This window comes from Paroedura picta, chromosome 5 (genome assembly GCF_049243985.1).
Source record: "Paroedura picta isolate Pp20150507F chromosome 5, Ppicta_v3.0, whole genome shotgun sequence".
NCBI classification, from domain to species: domain Eukaryota; kingdom Metazoa; phylum Chordata; class Lepidosauria; order Squamata; family Gekkonidae; genus Paroedura; species Paroedura picta.
In genome coordinates this window covers 128,697,515-128,715,540 of record NC_135373.1, presented here as the reverse complement: position 1 = coordinate 128,715,540, position 18,026 = coordinate 128,697,515, and the positions used below count along the sequence as shown (strand labels likewise).

The 18,026-nt window shown below is 63.6% G+C and overlaps 2 protein-coding genes across 2 annotated transcripts; both read right to left on the bottom strand.

Annotated features, from left to right (window-relative positions):
* Window positions 1–1,372: 1,372 nt before the first annotated feature.
* On the bottom strand, window positions 1,373–7,490 carry LOC143839174 (kelch repeat and BTB domain-containing protein 13-like). Its single transcript, XM_077340999.1, has 4 exons — window positions 7,165–7,490; window positions 5,908–6,624; window positions 4,741–5,041; window positions 1,373–2,165 (listed from the first exon to the last, which is right to left on the bottom strand). Exons 1-4 carry the CDS (start codon window positions 7,438–7,440, stop codon window positions 1,771–1,773), a joined length of 1,689 nt encoding a protein of 562 aa, XP_077197114.1. The 5' UTR covers window positions 7,441–7,490; the 3' UTR covers window positions 1,373–1,770.
* A 2,296-nt stretch (window positions 7,491–9,786) lies between these two features.
* On the bottom strand, window positions 9,787–18,003 carry CHKB (choline kinase beta). Its single transcript, XM_077340571.1, has 11 exons — window positions 17,774–18,003; window positions 17,154–17,262; window positions 16,204–16,317; window positions 15,142–15,275; window positions 14,468–14,572; window positions 13,815–13,873; window positions 13,547–13,634; window positions 12,915–13,023; window positions 11,352–11,458; window positions 11,025–11,106; window positions 9,787–10,753 (listed from the first exon to the last, which is right to left on the bottom strand). The coding sequence occupies exons 1-11, from the start codon at window positions 17,986–17,988 to the stop codon at window positions 10,697–10,699; spliced, it is 1,179 nt and encodes a 392-aa protein (XP_077196686.1). The 5' UTR covers window positions 17,989–18,003; the 3' UTR covers window positions 9,787–10,696.
* Between the last annotated feature and the right edge of the window lie 23 nt (window positions 18,004–18,026).

Here is an 18,026-nt window from a genome sequence, read left to right as displayed (position 1 = left end):
TGAGCATGGAAGTACAACTGGGCCATCAACTAGCCATGCTCTGGCTTCAGTGCTCTCAGCAGGATCCCCCCCCCCCCGGAGCCATCTCTGCCCCTCCCCCCCCCCCCAAGTCCCCTGCCAGGCTCCAAATCGGCTGCCAGAATCAGGTCCTCCTGGGTGGTGAGAGGCAGAGGCTGGTTTCCATGGACCATTCGCTGCAGGCCAGGGGGGGCCTCGGCCACGGCCACCTCAGGGGCTGCCTGCATGGGGGGTCCGGGCAAGGCTGGAGTGTGAAAAATGGGTCTATTGAGGAGAACCCTCCAATCCTGCCTTGGCTCTCCCCTCAAAGGGGCTGCCAAGAGAACCCCCTGGAGGACTTTGCCAGCCAGCCTAGCATCACGGGCGCGGCAGAAGGTCAGAACGCTTATTTCTTGGTCAATTCCGCTCCTTGTCAGAGCTGGATAAAGACTCAGAAGAAGAAGAATTGGGTTTTATACCCCGCTTTTCACTACTCGAAGGAGCCTCGAAGCGACTCACGATCGTCTTCGCTTTTCTCTCCCCACAGCAGATACCCTGTGGGGTAGGTGGGGCTGAGAGAGCCCTGATATTGCTGCTCAGTCAGAACAGCTCTGTTGGGGCTGTGGCTGACCCAAGGTCACCCAGCTGGCTGCATGTGGAGGAGCGGGGAATCAAACCCAGCTTGCCAGATTAGAAGCCCTAACCATGACACCCAGCTGGCGCTAGGAGCTAGAACGAGGTAGGGGGGGACCCCCCTGCACAATGCAGGAAGCTCACAACTACCTGCCCACCCACAGTGACCCCAATTCCATGCCCAGATGGTGCCCCCCAACCCAGAATCCCTGGCCAGACTGGCCAGGAGGACATTTGCCTTTCTTATTTATTTATTTATCGCCCCAGAGTGGTGTTTGGCATTTCCCTGGGCATGCGAGAAAGGGCCACAGAGCCAAGCACGGACCCCGGCAGGGGGCGGCTTCCCTCCACATTCAAAGTTCCTCGTGGCCTCTGGTTCCGTCTCATGTGCTGGAGCAAAACCCGGCTGGGCAGTCTGTCAGAAAGGGAATGGCCTCTCGAGCAAGGGGGGGGGGGTCGAGCACCTACTTATGACTCGGGGTATCTAGTTCATCGTTTGCTTTCTTAAAAGACTTCTGTGCTTTGACCTACAGGTGGTCTGTAAAGACCATGACGGCTGGCTTCTATTTCATTGTATTACATGGTTTATGCCGGTCAAGGTCTGTAATAAACAAACTACCCCTGCTGGTTGAATGCTAAGCATTTATTTCTCTGTCAGTCCAGATCCTTGAGTGACTCCAATCCTGGCCTGCCAAAACATGCCCTGCCTGCTCCCCCCCCTGTCCCCCCCCCACTGCTCCACCTTCAGGACTTCAGCATGGAAGCCACCCCAAAGGCCAGCTGGCTAAAGGCCTTCCTCTGTGGGAGGATTCAGACTGAGCACTCCATAAATGTAATAAAAATATCCATACGCCTCATCATGCACAGGACGGACCTAGAAAGGAAAGGTGGGCGAAGGAGGCAATCGTGCCTTACTCTGCTCTGGTCAGACCTCGCTTGGAGCACTAGAGGGGACCGTCGCATGGATCACCGGGCCTAGGAGCTCTGGGTCCAGGTAGGGCGCTACTAGCTTGGCTTGGCGGAGGTGGTAGAATGCCAGCCGCGCTACCTTTGTGACCTGGGCCTCCACTGCAAGGGAAGCATCCAGGATCACGCCCAGGTTCCTGGCGGAGTGGTCGCTAGGAGCTGCACACCGTCCCTTCAGGGCTTCTCCCCCTCCTGCTCACCTGCCCCTCCTCTAGAGTCGGCTTCCAGGGGGAAATGAAGCAGAAAGAGGGACTCGTAGCACAGAGGGAAGGGGGGAGGAGGCAGCAGGGTGCAGTCTGGTCCCGCCAGGTCAACCACCAATATAGCCCCCAAGTCAGGGGAGGCCATGTAGAGAAGCCCCTCAACAGCCAGGCCCTGCCCGGCCAAGCCACACTTGGGCAGAGCCCGGACGGGGCCCCACTGGCAGGAGGCCACGCTGAAAGACGTCACCACGTTGCCACGAGAGTTGCTGCCCACCACAAAGAGGGGCTCCGTGCCGCCCAGGAAGTAGAGCCCTGGCAGGTCAGCATCTGCCTGTGTCAGCGTTGGCAACAGCTCCTGCCAGGAATCTGCAAGAAGGAGATCGCACGATGGTCATTTGCCAGGCCAGACCCAAACCCTCAGCCCATGCTGAGAACATAACAGAAAAAGAGCCCTGCTGGGTCAGGCCAGGGAGGGTCCCTCCAGTCCAGCCTCCCGTCTCACCCAGGGGCCAGCCAGTTCCTCTGCAGGGCCAGCCACAGGGCAGGGAGGCCGAGGCCTTCCCCTGAGAAGACCCTCAGAAGAGCCCTGCTGGGTCAGGCCAGGGAGGGTCCCTCCAGTCCAGCCTCCCCTCTCACCCAGGGGCCAGCCAGTTCCTCTGCAGGGCAGCCACAGGGCAGAGAGGCCGAGGCCTTCCCCTGAGAAGACCCTCAGAAGAGCCCTGCTGGGTCAGGCCAGGGAGGGTCCCTCCAGTCCAGCCTCCCGTCTCACCCAGGGGCCAGCCAGTTCCTCTGCAGGGCCAGCCACAGGGCAGAGGGGCCGAGGCCTTCCCCTGAGAAGACCCTCAGAAGAGCCCTGCTGGGTCAGGCCAGGGAGGGTCCCTCCAGTCCAGCCTCCCGTCTCACCCAGGGGCCAGCCAGTTCCTCTGCAGGGCCAGCCACAGGGCAGAGAGGCCGAGACCTTCCCCTGAGAAGACCCTCAGAAGAGCCCTGCTGGGTAGGCCAGGGAGGGTCCCTCCAGCCCAGCCTCCCGTCTCACCCAGGGGCCAGCCACTTCCTCTGCAGGGCCAGCCACAGGGCAGAGAGGCCGAGGCCTTCCCCTGAGAAGACCCTCAGAAGAGCCCTGCTGGGTCAGGCCAGGGAGCGTCCCTCCAGTCCAGCCTCCCGTCTCACCCAGGGGCCAGCCAGTTCCTCTGCAGGGCCAGCCACAGGGCAGAGAGGCCGAGGCCTTCCCCTGAGAAGACCCTCAGAAGAGCCCTGCTGGGTCAGGCCAGGGAGGGTCCCTCCAGTCCAGCCTCCCGTCTCACCCAGGGGCCAGCCAGTTCCTCTGCAGGGCCAGCCACAGGGCAGAGAGGCCGAGGCCTTCCCCTGAGAAGACCCTCAGAAGAGCCCTGCTGGGTCAGGCCAGGGAGGGTCCCTCCAGCCCAGCCTCCCGTCTCACCCAGGGGCCAGCCACTTCCTCTGCAGGGCCAGCCACAGGGCAGAGAGGCCGAGGCCTTCCCCTGAGAAGACCCTCAGAAGAGCCCTGCTGGGTCAGATCAGGGAGAGTCCCTCCAGCCCAGCCTCCCGTCTCACCCAGGGGCCAGCCGGTTCCTCTGCAGGGCCAGCCACACGGCAGAGAGGCCGAGGCCTTCCCCTGAGAAGACCCTCAGAAGAGCCCTGCTGGGTCAGGCCAGGGAGGGTCCCTCCAGCCCAGCCTCCCGTCTCACCCAGGGGCCAGCCACTTCCTCTGCAGGGCCAGCCACAGGGCAGAGAGGCCGAGGCCTTCCCCTGAGAAGACCCTCAGAAGAGCCCTGCTGGGTCAGATCAGGGAGAGTCCCTCCAGCCCAGCCTCCCGTCTCACCCAGGGGCCAGCCGGTTCCTCTGCAGGGCCAGCCACACGGCAGAGAGGCCGAGGCCTTCCCCTGAGAAGACCCTCAGAAGAGCCCTGCTGGGTCAGATCAGGGAGAGTCCCTCCAGCCCAGCCTCCCGTCTCACCCAGGGGCCAGCCGGTTCCTCTGCAGGGCCAGCCACACGGCAGAGAGGCCGAGGCCTTCCCCTGAGAAGACCCTCAGAAGAGCCCTGCAGGGTCAGGCCAGGAAGGGTCCCTCCAGTCCCGCCTCCCGTCTCACCCAGGGGCCAGCCAGTTCCTCTGCAGGGCCAGCCACAGGGCAGAGAGGCCGAGGCCTTCCCCTGAGAAGACCCTCAGAAGAGCCCTGCTGGGTCAGACCAGGGAGGGTCCCTCCAGTCCAGCCTCCCGTCTTACCCAGGGGCCAGCCAGTTCCTCTGCAGGGCCAGCCACAGGACAGAGAGCCCGAGGCCTTCCCCTGAGAAGACCCTCAGAAGAGCCCTGCTGGGTCAGGCCAGGGAGGGTCCCTCCAGTCCAGCCTCCCGTCTCACCCAGGGGCCAGCCAGTTCCTCTGCAGGGCCAGCCACAGGGCAGAGAGGCCGAGGCCTTCCCCTGAAAAGACCCTCAGAAGAGCCCTGCTGGGTCAGACCAGGGAGGGTCCCTCCAGTCCAGCCTCCCGTCTCACGCAGGGGCCAACCAGGGTCAATGGTGGCCCATGAGCTCTAGTGTTTTGGGCGGCAGAAAAGAGCAAGAGACCACCTTAATGCTGAACAAGATTTGTGGCAGGAGGAGCTCTTGTGGGCCACGTCAGATTCCTGGGAGCGGAAGGAGTGATCAGTGACTCACAAAAGCTGCCCCCCTGCCCCAGGAGAGAGGGCGGGAGGAATGTTTCCCTTTGTCAGGTCCCCCCCATGAAAGCCCTGTCATGTGTGTACTGTCAGTCCCCCCCCCCGCCCCCGCTCTCAGCTCATGCCTGGTCTCCATCAGCCCACCTCCCCCTGCCCAGGGGACACCCGCAGGGGCAGACCCCAGGGAAGAGGCCTTCACTGGCCCTTGGTGAGCACCAGGAATCTGTGCGGCCCCTGTCCAGAGATGGGCCCCAGCCGTCTTTCTCACCGGTGCCCACGTCGTAGCGCAGGAGGAGTTTCTCCCCGGTGCGTTGCACGGTGCCCAGCGTGTAGATGGCCCTGGCATGTGCCGTGCAGAGCGGAAGGTCGTGGGACAGGGAGATGGCGAAGGAGAAGCCCCCCGTGGGCAGGGAGGAGACGAAGGCCCAGCGGTCTGCCCAGGGGTCGTAGCGCTCGACGGCTGCGTAGAGGCAGGTGCTGCTGTCCGGGGCCAGGAGGGAGCCCAAGTACCAGCCCCCGATGGCGTAGATGTGGTGCGCGACCACGGCGGTGCCGAAGTGCCGTCGACGCTGTGGGAAGAGCAGGGGGAGGGGCTCAGGGCGGGGCCTCGGGAGGAACTCCGCCACGACTGGTGATTGTCGTTTGGGCAAACCATCACAGCGCACTTGCACAACTCCCTGGCCACAGACAGTGGCAGGGAAAAAATAAACTGCCCATTTTTAGCAGCCCAGCGGAGAATGCATGCGCTGAAGTTCCTGCGGAAATGTCTTGCTGGACCTTATTCAAGTCTTCAATTTGGGGGGAGTGAAGAGTTGAGAGCTGGCCTTTTATATCCCGCTTTTCACTACCTGAAGGAGCCCCAGAACTGCTTACTAACATCTTTCCCTTCCTCTCCCCACAACAGACACCCTCTGAGGTAGGTGGGCTGAGAGAGCTCTAAGAGAACTGTGATTACCCCCGGGTCACCCAGCTGGCTGCCTGTGGAGCAGGAGCGGGAATCAAACACAGCTTGCCAGATTAGAGCCTTGCGCTCTTCGCCACATGCGGGAGGGAGCCGGGGAAGGAAGGGGCTTTGGAGACCATGAGGGGTGCAGAGAGACCCATGGAGGCCCCTCCAGGCTCCGGTTCCTCCTGGAATGGAGGAGGGATGGTCGGGGGTGGGTGGGGGGGACAAAGGTTGGCCCTCAGCCCCTCCCAGTCACCTCGTTTCTCCCCAAGCAAGAGTGGCCCCAGCCCTCCTGCCCAGCTGCTGGGGTCACATGTGTTTAGGCCATGCCACGTGACCACAGGGATCTCCCCCACATGTGCAGAGGCTGGAAGTCCCCTTGCTGGAAGTCCAGGAAGCAGCTGCTGCTTTTGGGTGAGTTAGGAGGCCAAGGGACTCCCCCCCCCCCCGCTCCACCCATAGACAGGATGAGATCAGAGGTTTCCTGACCTTCTGGGGCGCGGCTGTGGGGTGCCACACGCCAGTCAGGGGATTGTAGCGGAATGCTGCCATGCGGAAGATGAAGCCGCGGGCCCCCCGCTTCTCCCGGTAGCCCCCCATGATGAAGAGGTAGTTGAGCAGCTGGGCGGTGCTGAAGCTCCACTTCTCGGCCTGGAAAGGCAGGTGGGTGGCGCAGTGCCAGCCCCCCTCCTCGGGGGGCAGTGGGCGGCAGTAAAGGCCCCGCTGCCCGGCTGTGGTCAGGCTCTCCTTCTGCAGCACGCAGAGCTGGGGGGGCCCCTGCAGGCGGAGCCGGGCCAGCTTTTCCCTCAGCTGCGGGGCCAAGTGGCGAGTGACGGGCGCGGCCAGCTCCAGAAGGTTGGCGCTCAGGTACCCACACACCTCCGCCTGCAGCTCCGGGCAGCCCACGGCCTCTGCAAAGTGCAGGAGAGACAAGCAGTTCTGGGGGCCCAGCAGCGGGCGCAGAGCCACCCAGCACCGGTCCAGGAAGCCAGGCAGCACCAGGTAGCTGGCGGCCTGCACTGCCGGCAAGAGGTCCTCCTCCGTCTGCAGGCCAAAGCGCCCTCCGAAGACCCACTGCAGGATGGCGTGGAAAGCCCCCGAGGGCACGTGGTCCAGGCGGAGGTGCCCCTCGGCCGCCTCCTGCATGCCGGAGCGGGAGAGGGCCTGGAAGTAAGCACTCTCTTCCGCCAGCGGGGCCAGGTCCACCTGCCGGAAGAAAGGAGGGGGGTCCAGGGGCGAGGCCATGGGGTGCGGGTGGGGGTGGGGGCAGTCATTCAGCAGATCCGTCCTGGGGCCCTCCAGGTCAGCCTCGTCCACTCAGGCTGGTAGCAGCTCTCGAGGGTCTCCCACCCCCTGGAGGTGCTTCTGGGGCTCCAGCGTGGGACCTTCTGCCTGCCACTCAGCCAGAAGGCCCCCAGAGGCTGGAGCTGCCCCTTGACTCTCTGCCCCTTCCAGAAACAAAGCGGGTGGGCAAAACGCTGGGAGGGGCCAGGGTGGCTCAGCGGTGAAGCCCCTGCTTGGATCCCAGAGGGCGCAGGTTCAATCCATGGGTCAGTTCCCTGGCAGGACGGGGCGGGGAGGGCCTTTCTGTGCCAGAGACCCTGGAGAACTGCTGACAGGCTGAGCAGACCAGCTGTATGTGGCTCTTCTCTCAGGTGCAGCAGGAAAGGAAGCAGTCGGACAGGCCCTTGGGTCCACCCTGGCTCCCCCCTCCCACCCACCCAAGGGAAATCGCTCCCCACGTACCTGGAAGCTGTAGGGCCAAGTGTGGACCATGAGCAGCTTGCCTTCTGGGTCTCCTCCCCTGTAGACCCTCTGTTCGGGGCAGCTCTCCCAGGGCTCCGGAAGGGAACCTGAGGCCCTTCCAGGCCACTTCTGGGAGGGGAACAGCAGGGCCCACAATTGGCGGAGGGCACGGGACAGATGGGCCAGCACATGCATGGTCAGACGGGCCCAGGCCAGCCAAGCTGCTGCCCCAGAAAGCCTCTTCCCAGAGGCAGCCCTCAGACCCCGCGGAGGCATGGCCAGCCTGGGGCACTCACGGGCCGGGCTCCCGCTGTGGCTGCCAGGCTGGAGGAGCTGGAGCTATTTTGGGCCCCTTGGACAGCTGAGCTGCGGCCCCAGTGCCTGGCCCAGCCTGCCTCCCCACGGCCACCTCGAGGGACACCCAGAGGCAGGCAGAGGAAAGGCCAGAAAGCGGCACAGCCCAACCCTGGTGCCCCTTGCCCTGTCCCTCGCGTCCCCCACCGGAGATGTCGATCCAGGCGACATGCCAAAGACTGTGGCTCTTTCCCAAAAGACAGCACAGAGAGAGAGAGTTCAGGGTATGACCGGGGGGGGGGGCTCAATGTGCCCCCTCCCCCTGGTGCCCTCCAGGCTGCTGGAGCCAAGCCCTGCCCTCCAATAGCCCTGGAGGGGGACACCCCGCAACACCCCCCTTCCCAGTTCTGTGCCCACTCTTGTTGGGGTCTCTCCGCACACAGAAGATGCCTTGCGGAGGGGGAAATTTGGGAGTCCCCAGAGGAGCGGAGGGGGAGCTGCCAAACCAGAGGCCAAGTGAAGCAGCTCAAGAAGGGGCTCCCCAGGGAAGATTCCACCCCCCCCAGGGAAATTGGTGGCAGCTCTGTGGGGAAAGGGTGCCCCTCTTGCTAGGCCCAAGGGCTCTCTTGGCCCTCCAAGCCTTCCTTGCTCCAGGCCTGCTTCCCTGGCCCCCAGCAGCGCTATTTGGGCCAGAGCAGAGGCTGAGTCCATGACTGAGGAAGCGCACTTGTGCACAGAAGCCACCCGACTCTGTCAGCTCAGGCAGACTGTGAACAGGTGGGTGAGTGAGAGGGCAGAAGGGACGCCGCCCTTGCTTGGCGGGACCCTCCAGGGCTCCCAAGGAGGGCTGAGTGGGCATCCCTGGCTGGAGTGCTCCCTTGGGGGGCCTTTCAAGAACCAGGATGCCCCCTCCTTCTCCCAGAGCGTGGCGCCTGGGGTATTTCAAAGCAGAACAAGGGCAGCCAGAGAGAGGGGCCTGGCAAGGCATCTCCAGCCATCTCCCGAACACGGCTTGCCTCACGCAACTTGGACCGGTCCCCTTCAGCATTTGGCTCCCCCAGGGCAGCCCCTGCAAGCTCCACCCTGCCCAGGCCGGCCTCCCCCCCCCCGCCCCAAGACGGAGGGAAGGATTACTCTTGGCTCCCTGCCCCGCCCCCACGGTCCAGGTACACAGCAGGGGTGCAACCCTTCCGGGCTAGAGAGGCTGGGGGGCTCCCCCCACCCCCAGCACCACAAGTTTCGCATTGCTCTTCCTTCCACAGGTTGGCGCGTTTTGATGGGGGACATCCTCTAGCGCTCCCCCTGAAAGGGATGTAAGTACGGACACGGTGTCCGAAGTCCTGGCCCAGGGCCCTGCTGGAAGAGGCCGGGGCAGCACAGGTCATAGTGGGAGGGGGCTGAGCCACTGCCGCACGGCCTGAGGTGGCCTCGGACGTTGTGGGGTGGTGCAGCGGCTGCCTGGCCCACCGCTGCCCCTGTGTGAGCTCTCGGCAGCTGGGAGGCAGTGGCCGGTCAGGCCTGCACCACTGTGCAGGTGGGGAGATGGGGAGGGAGTCTGGTGGGGGGAGGGGGGAGTCCGGGTGGGGGACCAGGGAGGAGGCCAGGTAAGCAAGAGGTGGAGGTGGCGAGGGCAGGTGAGGAATGGGAGGGAGGAGTCTGTGTGTGAGTGTGGGGGGGGGGGTAAGGAGCCCCTGAGCAGCCGTGTGCTTCACATGGCTTGTGAGTTGGGCTGTCACTATCTATTGTTTTTGGGGTCTTCTTTTGGCTTCAGCTCTTGGGTCTTCTAGCTTATGGGTCTGGGGCCAGTTTTTGATGGGGCAAGGCCCAGTGGGCCAACTGAGGCAGGCCTTGCTACCCCCCCCTCCTCCCACAGGCTGCTGAGTCCAGGGCACTGCCTTTCACCCTCTGCTGCGGGGGCCAGGGGCAGGCCGCACTTCTGCTTGCCACAGCCAGGACAGGGGGGCATTTGTGGGCCAGCTATGGGGCTGGGAGCATTGCTGCTGCATGGGCCCCAGAAGTATCAGATGGGAAAGCGCAGAGAAAAAATAGCTTTCCATCCTTGGGGCTGGAAAGGGAACCTGCTGGCTCCCCCTGCGGTTTCAGCCATTCTCCGAACTTCCCGGGGAATGCCAGATGTGAAAGGCAGGCTCTAGCTCTCCTTAGTGCCCCAGAAGAGTTGGGGGCCGCCTGCAAGAGCTCCCAGCTGAACTCCAGGCAACAGGCTGCACGTGAAAGGGCAGACTCAGAATCAAACTCAACTGGTCTCAAAGGGCCCCTGGACTCAAATGCTCTTCTGTTGCTTCAGACCAACAAGGCTCCCCGCCTGGATGTAGTTATTGTATTTATTTATTATTGGCTTAATTTATGATTAGTGATACAGTAATAATTCCTCTTAGCAGACGTAGGAAGGTGCCTCACCCTCAATCAGGCCTTTCGCCCTCAGGGACATCACTGGCCCCTCTGCGGCCTCTCGAGGCCTGGCCCGGCTAAACTGGACATGCTGCCCAGACCGAACCGGGGACCTCCTGCGTGTCCAGCAGAGGCTCTGCCACTCAGACGCGGCCTCCAGCTTTGTAGTGAGAGCGAAGAGAAGGACCCTCTTGGGCACGCTCTGCCCCCAGGCTCCCAGCCACAAGGTCAGGAGAGGGGCCCCCCCCCCTCCCCAGCACGCCAAGGATGCCGCTGCTTTATTGACGAAGGCAGCAAAGCAGTTCCACAGCTGGGGGGGGGGACATCTGAGCAATAGACCCCCCTGAGCGGAGTGGGGGAGGCAGCTCCCGTACAACACACTTGTACAAATACAACGTCAACAATGACAACCGGATCAAAATGCCCCGTCAGGATGGGGAGGCCTACCCAGAGACCCCTGTGCCCACCAGTCCTCAGAGCAGCTGCCCCTGGGGCCGGCCTCTGCCTTGCCGGGGAGGAAAAGAGGGCCAGGGCGGGGGGCGATGAAGGGGCCCCTGGCCCGCCTCCCCTCCCCCCCGCCCTCCTTGGGCTCCCAGGATCCCCCACATTCCCTGCTGGGGTGCCTGGTCAAGCTGACAGCTTTGCCTTCTTTGGCCAACCGGCACCAGCCCCGGGGAGGCTGACCTCACCCCCCCCACAGAAATGTAGTTGCAGAACAGGGGCTGGCCGGCCAGCCGGGCTGCGTTCGAGGCTTTTGGTCCACGCTGAGGTCCTCCAAGGTCCACGGTGCAGTCGCTTCCGCCAGCTGGGCGACCCGGGAAGGGAGGGGTCACTCGCACAGCGCCTTCTGCTGGAAGTAGGCCTCCAAGCGGCCCTGGGCGTACTCCTGGGGGGCAGACGGAGAGGCCACTCAGGGAGCAGGAGGGAGGCAGAGGAGACCCCCAGCGGCCACCCAAGCACTCGCTGCCTTCAGAGGGTTCAAGGAGCCACCTTCAGTCCCACAATCACCGGCCGAGAAGCAGGAATTTCGTCTGGCTGCTCTTTCCAGCCTCTGCAGGTCGGGGTGGGGGTGGGGGTGGGGGTGGGGATGTGCAGCAGCCTGTGGAAGCAGACCTGCAAGGGGGGGGGGTGCCTGCCTTCTGCCCTCACCCACTCACCAAGTAGCCAAACTCAATGGTGGAGATCTTGGCCTGCAAGATGGACCACAGGCCCCAGAAGAAGTGGGAGGCCAACGTGAACCTGGGGGGACATGGGGGGGGGGGAACATGGGAGGGAAGCACAATCAAGGTGGGTGTTTTTAGAAATGCCCCCCCCCCCCCAAGAAACGCCACCATTTCCTCTCCAAAGACAGCAAGCAAGACACCACTTGGCTTCTCCCCAGATTGGGGAGCGTAAGACAGATCAGAGATCTCTGAGGATCCATCACAGGGCCCAACAAGATCTCCCCCCCCCCCGCATCTCTGCTCCCCCCCCCAGCCACCGACCTGCTGATCTCCAGCAGCATCTCTGCCTCAAGGCGCTCCTGTTCTTCTGGGGAGGGGGGGGCACTCTTCCCATTGGCCTCCGACAGGTAGCTCCGGATGAAGTGCAGCTGCAGAGAGAGCAAGTCAAAGAGCCACTGGGAAAAGGGGGGGGGAGGTCTGGTTGCTAGACAAGTGCTCGGGCAGCTAACTGCACTTTACCGAGCAGGGTGGGAGACCTCCATGGCAGTCCAGCTCCCCACAGAGACATAGCTGGGGGATGAGCAAGGACGGGGCATCAACGGGGTGTGGAAAACAGTCAAAAGAAGAGCCCTGCTGGGTCAGACCAGGGAGGGCCCCTCCAATCCCGCCTCCCGTCTCACCCAGGGGCCAGCCAGTTCCTCTGCAGGGCCAGCCACAGGGCAGAGAGGCCGAGGCCTTCCCCTGAGAAGACCCTCAGAAGAGCCCTGCTGGGTCAGGCCAGGGAGGGTCCCTCCAGTCCAGCCTCCCGTCTCACCCAGGGGCCAGCCAGTTCCTCTGCAGGGCCAGCCACAGGGCAGAGAGGCCGAGGCCTTCCCCTGAGAAGACCCTCAGAAGAGCCCTGCTGGGTCAGGCCAGGGAGGGTCCCTCCAGTCCAGCCTCCCGTCTCACCCAGGGGCCAGCCAGTTCCTCTGCAGGGCCAGCCCCAGGGCAGAGAGGCCGAGGCCTTCCCCTGAGAAGACCCTCAGAAGAGCCCTGCTGGGTCAGGCCAGGCCTCCCATCTCACCCAGGGGCCAGCCTCCAGTCCAGCCTCCCGTCTCCCCCAGGGGCCAGCCAGTTCCCCTGCAGGACCAGTAACAGGGCAGAGAGGCCGAGGCCTTCATAAGAACATCTGAAGAGCTCTGTGGGGTCAGACCAGGGAAGTACCACTGAGTCACTGCGAATGTGAGGCAGGGGCTGCATCTTGGTGGTTAAGCCTCTGCTTGGCCGCAGGTTCGACCCCCGGCCTCTCCGGATAAAAGGATGACGTGACAGGCCTTCCTCTTCCTGCAGTCCTGGAGAGCTGCTGCCAGTCTGAGCTGACAACACCGGACAAGGCAGCTCCACGTGTGTGTGGGAAAGCAAGTTGCCTGCCAAGTCCTTGCCGATGTGTCCCACTCGGCTGGCCTGTGTTCAAGGTCTTTCCCCACAGGTGCTGAGACAGAAAGCCAGGCTGGCTTCCCAAAACCCTCTGGATCCTTCGCCCTCTGCGGTGGAACATTTTTGCCCCTGGCAGCGATTTCTCAGTGAATCCCCAACTTGGGCAGAGATCTCAACCTGTCCCGTTGCCTCTCAGAGAACGCCCTGCCCTCTGCCCAGGGGCATCGCACCACGTGCTCCTGGATCAGAGTCTTCTGGGGCAAGTCCTGGGCTGCCCGGGCCGCTTGGCACGCGAGGGCTTGTTTCAGGCCTGCTCTGTGGCCAAAGGGCTCGGGCCTTTTCACCTCCCTTGTCTCAGCAGAGGCCGATTTTACAGGCACTTTACAACTGCCCCTTTTATGCACTTAGGACGCGGCTCCCTAAATACAGAAAAGAAAACCTTTTTCTTACTAGTCCGGGTTGGATTACCTGTTGGGAGCGGCTGGGGTAGTTTTCTGCGCTGGCTTTGTAGAAAGGCCACTGGTCATGCAAGTAGTTGTACATCCATTCACAGAAGTGGTTGGCGATGTCGAAACCCCTGGGGAGAGGAAAAGCCGTCTCTCAGCTGCTGCTGCCACGGGCCCTCCTGAGGCCCAGGAGTCTGTCTGCCGGCAGAGTCCCACCACCACAGGGGAAGGTGCGTTGCCATGGCAGGCCCTGCTGTCTCCTTGAGCACCTGCTGAATACGCCACCCACAGGCCCAAATTCACGCCAGGAATTCCCCCACGGGGGCCCTTTTGGCTCAAGGAAATAGCATGGGGCAAACCATCCCCCCCCCACACCTGCATTAAGGCCCCAAAGCCAAGTCAGGTTCTGGTGGGCTTGGAAAGCAAACTTAGTGACAACTGGAGGGCTGCATGAAAAGCCATTTGGGTCTGGGGGCCCCACCCGTGACGCCTTAAGAAAAAGCCTCATGTAGTTTTGCCCAAAGAAGAGCTGGAGAAAAGGTGGGACCCACCTTCCTGGCTAAGGAAAATGCCAGCCTCTGTGCCAGAGAAAGAGCCCCTCTTTGTGCGCGGGGGGGGGGGGGGGGCTCTTTCCCTGCCTCTCCAAAGGCTCACCTGTAGTTGTAGCTGCTGTACTCAAAGTCAATCAGCATGAGGCGGTCGGAGGGGAGGCTCTCCCGCCCAGCGAGGAGCAGAATGTTCCCTGGGGATGCAGGCAAAGGTTCCCTGTCCTCACTCTGCAGGCAGGCAGGCAGGGGGAGGGAAGGAGTCACCGCAGCAGGCTCAAGACCCCCCTCCTCCCCCAGGATCTGGGAAAGAGCCCCGCTTCCTCTTCTCAGGGGCTGCTGCAGCCCCCCCCCATGGCTCCCTGCCCCCCTCTCACCTTCTTGCACGTCGTTGTGGCAGAAAACCACGGGGGACGGCGTGGCCTCCAGGAGGGCCCTGCAGGGAATCCAAGAGACAGGGGGGTTGGCACAGGGAGCAGGTCCCCTCCACTCTCCCTCCCCTGCTGGCTCCCAGAAGGGCACGTGGACTGGCAGGGAGGGGAGTGCGGAAAACAGAGTCACCACCAGCAGAAAAGAAAAGGCAGACTAGATGTGTGGCCAACACATCAGCTCTTGGCTGCCAGCCACGACAGCCAGCGGCCAGCCCCCTGAGCAGAGGCCTTGGGGCCTACGGAGGGCAGGGAGTGGGGCAGCTGCCACCGCTGTGCCCTGCTTCGGAACTTCCTCCTCTCAGACACAAACCCAGGATGCTGCCAACTGCTCAGCCAGGCCCCGAGCCCCTCCCGGCCAGTGGCAGCTGCTCTCCGGGGTCTCCGGCGGAGAAAGCTCTTCCTCCCCCTCCCCCTCCGGCCTGGTCCTTTTTGCTGGAGATGTTGCAGAGGGAGCCAGGGCCCCTCCCCAAGGGGGAAACCAAGAGCAGGGGCCCAATCCAGCACAGCCGTTTCCACAGCAAGCGGACTGACCTGCACCAAGAGGAGAGGCTGAGAGCAGCCACCCCAGGACACCTCTCCCCCTGCAGCTGGCTGCTCACCTGAGGCTGTGCATTTCGGCCTCCAGCTGGTACGCCTTGAGCCTGTTGAGCTTCCGTAGCTGAGCCTCTTGGGAGAAGGTGAGTTCCGAGATCTGCTTCAAGTACCTGGGAGCAAAATGGGGGGGGGGGTATGGGTCTCTTGTTAACTCTCTGCTGCCTCAGCACCCCGTCTCAGATTGGCAGGAGTAGAAAAGCCGCCTCCTGCCCCCCACACCACCCCCTATGACTCCGCGTCCTCTAGGTCAGGGGTAGTCAACCTGTGGTCCTCCAGATGTTCATGGACTACAATTCCCACGAGCCCCTGCCAGCGTTTGCTCATGGGAATTGTAGTCCATGAATATCTGGAGGACCACTGGTTGACTACCCCTGCTCTAGGTTGTTGGCCAGGATGGAACTCTCCCAGGGGCGTCTGCAGCAGGATTTCCCCAGGAGGGATAGAGGGACGGAACACACAGGGGGCCTGTGGAAGGCACTCGGGGCCTGGAAGTCAAGCCCAGCCCCTGGAACGGTGGTCAGAAGGCCTCTGCGGAGACGGCACACCAGCGCCCCACACTCTCACTGACCCTTTGCCCACATCACCCCCTGGAGCTTAGCAGCTGTCACCGAGGGCAGCCCCATGCACGGCCGACTCCAGCAGCCAAACCAGGACCCCCCCAAGGCATCGACTCCAGTACCTCTCCATGGTCCCAAACAGCCACTTGGGCTCCTTGTTGAAGGGCATAACCATGCCGTGGAAGCGTGCCATCTTCTCCGCGATCTCCCCCGAGATGCTCGCATCGGACAGGTCCTCCGTCAGAAGGCGGCGGCTCTGGGAGCAAGAAGGACACACAGCCGCGTGAGGCAGGGGGAGGGGCATCGTCAACAGGAGCTCTGGCTTCTACGGCGGCAAACGGCTGCACTGTGCCCCTCCAGCACAGGTTCAAGCGGCAGGTGACCCACCTCTGGGAGGAGCACGTCCCTGTGACGTGAGAGGAGGGGGGGGGGGGCCTCCGGGCCAAGCCAGGGAGCAAAGGCCAGGGGGTGGAGCAGGCAGGGGGTCCGCCTACAGGACAGATTCCAATGTCCACCCAGCTCACCGGGGACTCCTGAGGCAGCCCGCCCTCTGTCAACGGGTGGGGAAGGGCGGGGGAGAGAGAAGGGGCACCCCAAACCTCCTGAGAGGCCAGCAAAGGGGGTGCTTCTGGGCAAGGCAGGCCCAGGCAAGAGGGGCGGAAGCCAGAACACAGCGAGGGGCCTCCTCTGGGCGTGGGCAGGCCGGCCCGGGAACCTGGTGCCCATCACTGTTGGTAGCAAGAATCACGTTTCCCCCTAAACTGAAGGACGACAGAGAAGCCATCTTGGATCAGGCCCATCTTGAGAAGCCATCTTGGTACACAGGGGCCAAAATCCAGGTGCCCTCAGGCCCTCCCACTGTGCTCCCCAAGCACCAGATGACAGAGCATCCCTGCCCCAGACAGAGTATTCCCATCTCTAGACACAGTGGCCCATTGTCACTGTTGGATGCGGGGAAGCATAATTTGGGCCCCACAACAACCCTGGCAGGTGGGTTCAGGGGAGGAACAGAGAGACTGCCCAGCCCAGCCCCCCCCCCCCCCCCGGTGCTTCATGGCTGAGCAGGGCTTTATGCCAGGCGACCTCTGATTGGGCCAAAGGATGGGGTCAGCAGGAGGGCTGCAGCCAGCCCCAAGGCTCCGTGCACGGGGGAGAAGGGGAAAGAGAAAGGGTCACCGCTCTACCGGGATGTACTCCTCCAGGCGCCCCTGCGGGAAGATGCCGTAGAGCCGTGGCCCCAGGGACCGCTCCGCCAGGATGGCAAACATGACGCTCTCGAGAACCAGCGAGTCCACGCCCTGGCAGGGAGAGAAGGGCACGAGGAGAGCCGGCCTTCCCCCAGGGCCACGCAGGGACCCCTCAGGCGGGCTCGGCCAGACGCAGATGTCCGAAACGACTCCACAAAGACCGCCTCCAGAAGAAGCGAGACAAGCAGCACGGGGGGAGGGGGGGCATTTCATGACTCCCTTGGCAGATTGGAAAGGGCAGGGAGCAGGCCCTGGATGCTGGAGGCAGATCCTGCACTGAGCAGGGGGTGGGACTAGATGGCCTGCATGGCCCCTTCCCACTCTAGGATTCTAGGAGTCTAGTTCAGCAGTGGAAGGGGCTGACTCAGGAGGTGGGGAGCTCCCCCTCACTGGCCATCTCCAAGCAGCGGCTGGACAGATCCTTCTCCTGGATGCTGGAGGCTGACCCTGCACTGAGCAGGGGGTGGGACTGGATGGCCTGCATGGCCCCTTCCCCCTCTAGGATTCTAGGAGTCTAGTTCAGCAGTGGAACGGGCTGCCTGTGGAGGTGGGGAGCTCGCCCTCAGTGGCCGTCTTCAAGCAGCGGCTGGACAGATCCTTCTCCTGGATGCTTCAGGCTGACCCTGCACTGAGCAGGGGGTGGGACTAGATGGCCTCTTTGGCCCCTTCCCACTCTAGGATTGGATTCTATGACTCAACAGCCATGGAGATAATGGCTCTGACACTCTACAAGGAACAGGGACAGCCGAAAGGTGGGCAGGAAGTAAGGGCCATCTGCAGGGCCAGAGAAGGGGAGCCAGATCAGACGGCCTCCTGCGTAGCATTCAGAAAGCAATGGGGTGGCTTAGCTGGGGGGGGGGGCAGCAGCAGCCTCGCAAAGGCCTCACCTGGAGGATGGCCCCGTACACCCGCAAGAGCACCTGCCGTGGCTCGTCCTCGGCCGTCGCAATGTGATCGGGCAGGGTGCACCTGTACAGGAGGTTGCTGAGTCCTCCGCTGCAGGGGGAAGAGCAAGGAGGAAGGAAGGAAGGTGAGGGGAAAGCGGAACCCTGGAGGACGCCCTGAAGCGGAGCACCAGCACCCCCAGGGGGATGGGCAGGGGGTGGGGAGAGTGGAGAGACCTTGGGGGGGGGGGATGCGGGGTCCACGTGTGGGGCCAGGGGGACCCAAGGTTTGGAGCTGTCTGTTTTCCGTGGCCAGCCATGTTTCTGCTCAGCTACAGTGAGACCAACGTGACCCCGGGGAGCAGGGTCTGTGCCAGGGCCAGGCCAACCCTCCTGGGCCCGCCCATGACTTAAGGCTCTGGTCGCCCCCCCCCCTCCCTCCCGTGGCCTTCTGGAAGGGCTCCAGGCGCTGGACTTGAACTCGCCCCCTTGCCTCGGCGCCCTCTCCTACGGGGCCCTGCCCCTGGCCCCCTCTCCCGGGCTCCCTTGGGGGTGGGCAGGGCGGAGGCCCCCTTCTCCCTCCCTCCCTGCTCCCGCCCTGCTCCCGCCCGGGGGGTGGCTACCTGACGGGGGCGACGTGGAGGTGCTCGGGGCCCGGCAGGCGGCGCCAGGCGCCGGCGAGGAACTGGCGGCACCAGCGGAAGGCGCGGCGGCGGGTGGGCGCGGGCACGGGCACGGGCGCGGGCACGGGCGGCGGGGGGGCGGCGGGGGGCGCGGGCGCGGGCGGGGGGGCGCCGGGGGGCGCGGAGGCATCTCCCGCGGGCCCCTCCGCCTCCATCCCAGCCCAGCCGTCTCCGCCAATCGCCGCGCCGGGCC